This window comes from Cebus imitator, unplaced genomic scaffold (assembly GCF_001604975.1).
Source record: "Cebus imitator isolate Cc_AM_T3 unplaced genomic scaffold, Cebus_imitator-1.0 Scaffold81, whole genome shotgun sequence".
NCBI lineage: Eukaryota > Metazoa > Chordata > Mammalia > Primates > Cebidae > Cebus > Cebus imitator.
Genome location: NW_016107396.1, coordinates 5286792 through 5296645, shown reverse-complemented (window position 1 = coordinate 5296645; position 9854 = coordinate 5286792). Strand labels below are relative to the sequence as shown.

At 35.8% G+C, this 9854-nt stretch overlaps 1 protein-coding gene across 1 annotated transcript in view; it reads left to right on the top strand.

Annotated features, from left to right (window-relative positions):
- RSPO3 (R-spondin 3) overlaps positions 1-9504 on the top strand; it is an 84361-nt gene extending 74857 nt beyond the window's left edge. The window contains exon 5 of the mRNA XM_017533329.1: positions 8276-9504. Coding sequence (XP_017388818.1) covers positions 8276-8463 — 188 coding nt within the window. The 3' untranslated portion in view covers positions 8464-9504. The remainder of the gene's footprint in view (positions 1-8275) is intronic.
- The last annotated feature ends 350 nt before the right edge of the window (positions 9505-9854 follow it).

Genomic DNA, 9854 nt, shown 5'->3' with positions numbered 1-9854 from the left:
TGTATTTTTAGTAGAGATGGTTTCACCATGTTGGCCAGAATGCTCTCGATCTCTTGACCTCGTGATCCACCCGCCGCGGTCTCTCGAAGTGTTGGAATTACAGGCGTCAGCCACCGCGCCCGGCCCCCTAATGGCCCTTTTCAATGGAAGCAAGAATTCCAGGCTGGGGTTCAGGGAAGCAGATGCAATGAGGTGGAATGGAGTTAGCTTGAATGAAAGGGTCATGGAAACTTCTGTGAGGACATTGAGCCAAAATTCAAAATTTCAGATTCTGAATCTTTAGTGGATAACAAAATTATTTAAACAATGGAGAAAAAATCTGTAAAGGCCTATTGGCAATGGTCCATTTGTAAGGAAGGTATTTAATTTGGCAAAAGAGAGTTTATTATGCTTAAAGCAGACAATGAAAATACATATTCTAAAAAATTGTGGTTATTGATATTTATGATGTCTGCTTTAAGGTGAAATGATTTATAATAGGACTGCATTCAAACCTCAGTAGAATTTAAAATTTTTAAAGCTATATATTCTTTCTCTTTTTCAGTATTAAGTATAACAAACTATGAAAATATGTGATTATTAGAATTTCAAAAATGTAATGGTAGTAGTCTAATGGAAAATTATTTCTAAATTAGATATAAATAATATATAATTTTCAAGTTACATATATGTCTCATACCTCTATATGTTGGGGGAGTAGAAATACTAAAATATAGGCTTGTAGCAAAAATAAAAAGAGAGAGAATAGAAAATGAAATGGTGCTGAATGATGCTGACTCAATTTATTCCAAATGCTGTGAAGTTCTGAGTTAATTTCTGATAAGCAGCTTTTTGTTACCCAGCAAATTCAAATTTCAAGAGATTAAGAAATTACATTCCAAATCTTGATTTTTATAAAATTCCTCTGTTTTAAAAAGTTAGTCCGCAGCTAGGCTCTTTCCTTGCCTCAGTAGCTAAAGTGAAACAAACAAGGATGGCATGTCACATTGTGCTCTATTGAGAAATAATATGGAGGTAGAGGGGTGCCATGGTTAAGAACCTTCGTTGTCCTCATCTGTAGAACACGGGTTGAATAGAGCTTCTAGGTACAGTACTGTTACTTAGAAGTTTATCGGGTACATATTAAAAGTAATAGCACAAACCGCAATTATTTTACACCAACCTAATAGAAGTGTGTGTTGAATTTTAGTTATAATTATTCGTACTATTTTTAAAAACAAACTTCCAGGTCATCTTCACCTTGATTATTGCAGCAGGGTCATAATTGGGAGCTGAGAACACAGAGAGGAGAAATGTAAATAACCTAGCCTAGGAAGAGGTTAGGAGAGTAAGGAAGGTTAACCTAAAGGGCCAGAGAATTCAACAGTAAGTCTGAGTTAGGGCAAGGGATCTAGAAAGCACATTCTAGATAAGTGTATCCAATATATGGGATCAGTAAACACTATGGTGGGACAAGTGCAGGGGAAACTAAAAAGACAAGTATGAGGCCAGCAAAGTAGATAAGTAAGCAGGGGTCATATCACAGTGGACAAGGACCCTGAGGGCCATGTTAGGAAGCTTGGGTTTATCTGCTTTCGCCTCCTAAAGTTTATAATTGATGCCTTCCAATCATTACATTCTTGTTTCCGAACTCCCAGAACATCATGATACAAACAGATTGCATCTCTTAAATTGGTCCTTTGAAATTGATGATAAAATGTTATTTCAATCTCAATATATTTTAATGATCAGAGCTATCTTTGCAAAAATGGGCTCAAGGTAATATCCCAAATTAATAGCATTTAGTAGAGTATGTAATGATGTATTAAATTATTTTTCTTTGAATAATTAATCAGAAGCATCTTGAAATTTAAATAGAAAGGCAATAGAATTCATGTGTAACCTACAGCACAGGTAAATCAGGTAGCTTTAAATTTCAATTTGGAACAATTAAATGTCTGCCTATTTATCAAAAAGCAAAAGAAATTCATTCTTTGATATACTTAACTGTGTTTGTTGTAAATTCCTAGGTTAAATTTATAGCAAGAAGAATAAGTTTTCTATTTTATTAAAACAAACAAAAGACAAAAGGTTTTGATGCATTTCTCAATTTACTTGGTAATAATAGTGGTCCTAAGTATGTATCTACCCAATACATTATAATTGCTCGCAAAAAAGAAAAAAGTCATACAATATAGCAATCTCTCTTCCATGCAGATTTTCCCAGTGATATCTTAACTTAAAACAACAGGCTGGCCGCAGTGGCTCACGCCTGTACTCCCAGCCCTTCGGGAGGCAGAGGCCAGTGGATCACCTGAGGTCAGGAGTTCAAGACCAGCCTGACCAACATGGTGAAACCAAACCCCATCTGTACTAAAAATACAAAATTAACCAGGCATAGTGGCACATGCCTGTAATCCCAGCTACTTGGGAGGCTGAGGCAGGAGAATCACTTGAACCTAGGAGGTAGAGGTTGCAGTGAGCCAGGACTGCACCATTGCAGTCCAGCCTGGGCAAAAACTCCATCTCAAAAAAAAAAAGAAAAGAAAAAAAGCTGGAATTTTCATTCTCTATACATAAAAATCAGGTCCAACTCTAGATTCAAAAATGGTAAGATCAGCCCCCTATTCACACCATGTGTGCTTTTTAAAAGGTGTAACGCCATGGGCTTCCAGTTTCATTCCACACCAAATAAAATGAAAAGAAAAACATAATACTTAGTTGGTTTGAGCCATAAAATTCGTGATATTTAGTCCTCAGTCTATACTGTGAAATACATTTTTAGCATTTGGGTAAAAATTATAACCTAGTTTGTCTTGGGAAGAGAACTACTTACAGCTCAATGGCTCCCCTTAGTGACATTTTGCAAGAAATTCACAAAGAAACAGCTCTTAGGAAGACCTATGGGCAGATTTTATCCAAACATCAAGAAAATAGTCAATATTCATAATTTAGGCGGTTCTCAATAAATGAGTTACAGTTCTGATTCTAGGGAGAGCAACACTTTTATTCATAATCTCATTATGTTTAAAGGAAATTAAACATGTTCTATGGTTTGCATTTTCACTTGGAATATAAATATATACAAGTTAGGAAGAATAATTCAGGATCATTTTTGTCTTTGTCATTTTTTACATGTTTATATTTTCTAGTTCATATATGTACTTGAATAGGTTTTAAAAAGACAGCCTGCAACTAATTTAATTTATATCTGGGTACCCATTCCAAATGTATCTAATAAGAAAACTTGCCTTAAAATTAGTAGCTACAGTAAGTCAAAAACATACTTGATATTCATCAGGAAAAAGAAAAGAAAAAAATGAGCAACGATGCAATTTGAAGTAAATTTTGGGAGTCTGTATTTAAAGAAATTTGGTCTTTTATTGCTCTACAGCCTTGGCTCTTAAATGTGGTTGCACATCAAAAGTAACTGGGTGGGGGGGGGTCAACTTGTTATTGACTACAGGTTCTTGGGCTCCTTATAAGAACCACTGAATCATAATCTCCAGGGGTGGGATCTAGGAATCTGAATTTTTAAAAAAACTTTTTGGGAACTTTGTCTGTAGAAGGCCATAGAAATGCTTATGTAAAGACTGTATGTATTTATACTAACAGAAAATAATTTCAGAATCTTAAAAATATCAATTATGTATTCAATTAGGTGATACTAGTATGCAACAAAATCTTAAATAAATATGGCTTTTTGGTCTACATGGAGATTTCAGCTACTCTTTCAAAACTTAAGACTCAAAAATAGTACGAAACACTGACTATATTCCCTCTATGTCGTCTTATTACTTACAGCAATTTTCTGAAATAGGAAATAAGGTCACATGTCAGAATATCCTATTGGCCTTTTCTAAACTCATCACAGAAACATCCAAACTCTGGCCTGCTATCCGAATCCGATACTTGCCCTTCGTTAGTTTTCAGTACACTGGTCTTCAGGACAAATTCCCAACATGGCAATTGAATCCCGTATATCGTTCCAGCTTCTCTTGGTAATAGTCTATATATAGACTCTGATCAAACCAAGGAAGTCGACTTTCAATGCCCCAGATTCACCATGTCCTTGCATGCCTTCAGACAGTGAACATATTGTTCACTGCCTGTCAGGTCCTTCTTCCCTTATCAGCCTAGCAAACTGTCAGTCATTCTTTCAGGCTCACCTCAAACATCATTACATCAGGGGAATCATTTTTAGTCTCTGAAATCATTTTCAGTCTCTCTTCATGGAGTTCAATGCTCTCCCAGTGTACCCAACAGGACCTTGTACATGTCTCTCTTTATTTTAGTATTAGCATGTAACTATAATTATTGGCAGTCTCTGTATCTCACTTGTATCCCCAGTTTTATCACACACCTTTGGCATGGAGTAGGGGCATTTTTCATGTTTGGGCAAGGGGTTAATACTATTAGCTTTCATTTGTCCCATGAGTAACATACACCAGGCACCATGCTAAGTGTTCTGCAAACATCTCATTTAATCCTTATAAAGTTTAGCAAGAAGTAAGGATTATTCATATTTTAAATATATCAGAGAGTTAATCCTGAGAAATATCAACAACTTGCCAAAGGTCACACAACTAGCTGGTGGCAGACATAAAATTTGAACACAGTGTTTTTCTGACCCTAAGCGTGGTGGTGTTTTGTATTTGGGGTTTTTTGTTTGTTTGTTTGTTTGTTTTTTGGTTTTTTTTTTGAGGCATTTTGCTCTGTCGCCAGGCTGGAATGCAGTGGTGGGATCTCAGCTCACTACAACCTCTGCCTCCCATGTTCAAGCGATTCTCCTCAGACTCCCAAGCAGCTGGGACTACAGGTGTGCCCCACCATGCCCAGCTAATTTTTGTATTTTTAGTAAAGACGGGGTTTCACCATGTTGGCCAGGATGGTCTCGATCTCTTGGCCTCGTGATCCACCTGCCTCAGCCTCCCAAAGTGCTGGGATTACAGGCGTGAGCCACCACGCCCGACAAGGACGGTGTTCTTAAATGTTACACCATAGTGCTTTCCTGCAAGGGCTCAGATTGTGCTTGATTGATAATAGCAAATTCTCTTTGATGTTTTCTACCCAAACACCCTCCTCATAGCTAGAACATGAAGGGGAGATGAACATTGTTTTAATCATGGGAATGTTCTAAAACCCAGTTCAGGCACATATGTGCATGTGCACATGCACACATACATGAATATTCAATGAATGGCAAAGCACACATGTATATTATATATATAGATACACACACACACGTCAGATTGTCATAACTGGAATGCTTAGTTTGCAAACTTGCCAAAAAAAAGGTTGAAAAAATATTAACCACATCAATGAAAAGTCACCAGAATAAAAAAGGAAGTCCCCTTTAATGAACCTTACAAAGTTATCCCAAATTACACGTGATTTTTTAATGGACTACAGCCACTCTTCTGTATTTCTATTTTATTTCTTAGACAAGAGGAAAATATATTTATGCAAAGGGTAGTTAGCATTTCCAACCACTAACACATGGCCTGTAAAAAAAATAATAACCTCATTTTTCTATTGTGCAATAGCCCTCTGTTGAGCAGCAATAATGTACAATGTGTTAATGTCCTGTTACTTTACTAGAGCCTTCCCTTTCACTCAATGCCCAGACTAGTTATTCCTTGGATATAAAGTTATAATACTGAGTTTCAATCTACTCCCAAAAATGTTTAGGCCTGTCTTAAGAAATAATCATATCAGTTTGCTAATAAGCAGAAATGCATTGCCAGTTGAGTATGTTGTCATAAGTGGCTAAAAAACATATAAATCAATCTGTGAGCAAGGAAGAAACAATACATTTCTTATGTGTCCAAAACATTATGATTGGGATCACAGCTGTAAGATGTTGGATCGTCATCAAGAGAACAATGTCAAACACTGAACTTCTGGATGATCTCCATAAAAATAACATTTTGCTCGGGGTCAGTAGTTTTTATGGAACTTTGGAATGATTTTCGCTGACAATTTTTTACAGTTGAACTCAAACACCTCCAAAATGCTCCTCAATATGGAAATATTATGTAATCCAGCCTTTGCAGCCATCTCCTTCTGAAAACTAAACGCATAGCATGAAAACTTGTATTTTTCTCCTTCAGTTTTTCAGTCTTATAAAATTTAAATTATGCTACATACTCAGAAAGGTAAACTTACTATTCAGTTTTCTTGTTTGATTATTATTATTATTATATGATTATATTCGAGTCAGCACATCAAATGTGTACTCATTAAATCCAGCATGGAAAGAAGGCCCTGATTCCTTCTGTAGAAATCTTATCAACCCAGCAAAATTATTTTAAGTGAAAAGAAGAATGGAATCAAGTAATCAGTATGTAAGTAGTTCAGCTTAGGCATAATAATTGACTACAATATTGTTTGTTCCTCTCTGTACATCCCAAACAATTTGCTTCACCCTTGGCTGAATTCTGAGTTTTGTTAATTGTCCCTTTCGATTCCAGAATTTGAAGGTATGTTGTGCTGAGCCCAACAAGTAAAGCTTTTATAAAGTAACTGGAAGATTTTTAAAAATACAGTCTCATGACAAAGCTAGATGTGGCATAAAATCATTAATCCAAGGAGACTGTATTGGCGTAGCATACCTATGCAGTATTAATAATACCACTCCCTAGGATTCTGTAACCAGAGCTCAAGAAAAGGAAAGCCAAACCACTGAATTCAATATTTGCAGCCTACTTCAGGACATGAAAATATTTTGGTTCTCCCATGCAAACAATTCCTCCAAAATATTTTTGTCAAAAGGGACTTAATTTAGACAGCCTAATTTCAAAGTTTAAATGGCCCAGTATGTGGAATACACATTCAAAATTTGTCATACCTCAGGGAATAGTTGGTTCCTAGTTTTTGTTTATTATAATATTGATTTGAATCTAAGTAATCTCTCATTGGGATATATGTGTTAATGGATGTTCCTAAAGCCACGCCCTCAGACAGTGTCGACTGCATATATAAAATGTGTACCTGATAATAAAATATCTAGTTAATTCACTATTTAGAAATAACTAAAAATAATTCATCCAATTTGGTGCCAGTTTTATCCATTTGAATCAAATTATTCTCTTCTTCTAAAACTCTCAGCAGTTCTCCAATACCGACAAAATAAAATTCAGTTTCAAGTGGCTCCCTGTTGACTACAATTTACCTTCTCACATCCAAACCTTTAAAGTCATGTTGATTCCACTTTTAAAAATTCCTCCTCTCATAATGTGAGTCTGAGTTAAATCTATGCTCCAAACTCAGCTCCAGGTCAGGGGCCTGCATACATGTGAAATCCAGTATACATGTGATAAATATCTACTTATTTTTTGGATAGAGACTCAAAGTTCCTGCCCTGGTAGCTTATACCAGAGGGTTTCTGATCAGTTATAGTCACCACCCTGCATGTAGAGAAATTACAATGCAAACTAATTTCAGCATAGAAGTATTTGTGTTAAAATACAATTATCTTGTTATTCATCTTTAATTATTATTTCTGCATTTATTATGTAAATCAGTTCTCTTCTCTTAGCTAAGGCAAATATCTTGATGAATTCTAACTATGTAACTGCTACTTGGAAAAAATTGAATACAAAATGGTGCCTTAAAAATAGGAGCCAGATATCTCCCCTGCTCCCTTTTTTGGGGGCAGATAGAATCTCCCTCTTTTGCTCAGGCTGGAGTGCAGTGGTGCTATCAGGGCTCACTGCAGCCTTGATTTACCAGGCTCAAGCGATCTTCCCACCTACCTCAGCCTTCTGTGTGGCCGGGACACAGGCATGCACCACCACGCCCCGTTGATTTTTTTTTTATTTTTGGTAGAGGCAGTCTCACTATGTTACCCCCGCTGGTCTTGAACTTTTGGGGTCAAGCAACCCCCCCACTTCAGCCTTCCAAAGAGCTGGGATTACAGGCATGAACCACCATGCCCGGCCAAAATATGCATTTTAATAAATGTTTTCAACAGCAAGAAATCTACCTAAAACTTTCCATGAAACATGCATAAATAACTATCATGTAAAATAAGTTTCAAACTTCTAAGAACCGAACTATTTGGATTTCAAACTGTCATATGTTAGTTGCTTTATTATATCATTTCTGTGTTTCACATTTACATTGTTTGGAATATACCACGGACTTAATAATAGTTGAATGAATTATTTAAATAGATTTTACCATCTATAACTATGATATATAAGAGAAATTTAAGTCATTTTTTAAAACTTAGAATAACCAAATAAAACATAATTGAAGGTAATTTTTAAAAGATTTTATCCTTTCATTTCAGGAAAAAAAGGAAGGGAGCGGAAAAGAAAAAAAGTTAATAAAGGAGAAAGTAAAGAAGCAATACCTGACAGCAAAGATCTGGAATCCAGCAAAGAAACTCCAGAGCAACGAGAAAACAAACAGCAGCAGAAGAAGCGAAAAGTTCAAGATAAACAACAGAAATCGGTATCAGTCAGCACTGTACACTAGAGGGTCCCATGACATTATTGTAGACTCATGATGCTGCTATCTCAACCAGATGCCCAGGACAGGTGCTCTAGCCATTAGGACCACAAATGGACGTGTCAGTTATTGCTCTGTCTAAACAACATTCCCAGTAGTTGCTATATTCTTCATACAAGCGTAGTTAACAACCAAGAGTCAAAAGTTCAAAGAAGGGATACTTTCAGATGGTTGTCTTATGTGCTTCTCCGCATTTTTAAAAGACAAGAAATTTTTGTACGTATTATCAATAGGTTATAACAGGTAACAACATAATGATGACATCTGGAGAAGAAACATCTTTTCCTTATAAAAATGTGTTTTCAAGCTGTTGTTTTAAGAAGCAAAAGATAATTCTGCAAATTCAAAGATACAGTATTCCTTCAAAACAAACAGGAGATCAGGGAAGAAAAACATCCGTCAAAGGACAGTGTTGTTTTGACCAGGAGATCTAGAGAGTGCTCAGAATTAGGGCCTGGCATTTGGAATTATAGGATTTATCATCACAGAAAAAAAACTGTTTTAAGATTAGTTCCATCACACTCATCCTGTATTTTTGTGAGAAACACAAGAGTGCATATCAGAGTTGAATATACCATATGGGATTGCAGAAAGACAAAATGTGGAAGAAATCCTAGAGCTGGAGGCTACTTTTGTGCGTTAGAAAACTGTGAAGGGTTGTGGTCACCTGGAACAGGTCTCTAATCTATGTTAGCACTATGTGGTTCAGCCTCTATTACCCCTTGGATTATATAATATCAATCTGTAAACATGTGCCTGTAACTTACTTCCCCAAACAAAATCATACTTATTAGAAGAAAATTCTGATTTTATAGAAAACAAAAAATAGAGCAAGGAGAATATAACATGTTTGCAAAGTCATGTGTTTTCTTTCTCAATGAGGGAAAAACAATTTTATTACCTGCTTAATGATGCACCTGGAACTAAAAGGGATACTACTTTCTAACAAGGTATATCTAGTAGGGGAGAAAGCCACCACAATAAATATATTTGTTAATAGTTTTTAAAGTTTTTGTTCACTTTGTTTTATTGTCTGTTTTATTGGGAATTTCTTACTCTTAGAGACTCATGAATTAAGAAAGAGAATTCTGCTAACTCAGAGAACCTGTGTCTTATGTAATACAGAATATTACATTTCTCAGTAATATTTGCTTTTAGAATTCACCTTTACCTGAGCCAATGGAGATTTACTAATAGGGTATTAGGAGATATTTATTCCATGTTCTTATTTTAATCAACATTCTAATTATAGACACATAAGCCTCCCTAACTGATTACACTTCTCCTCCTTCATTGCTTAGAAACGGGGGTCATTTCTTGTATGTCAGATCCTCCTGCATCTTCAACATTCGGTCTTT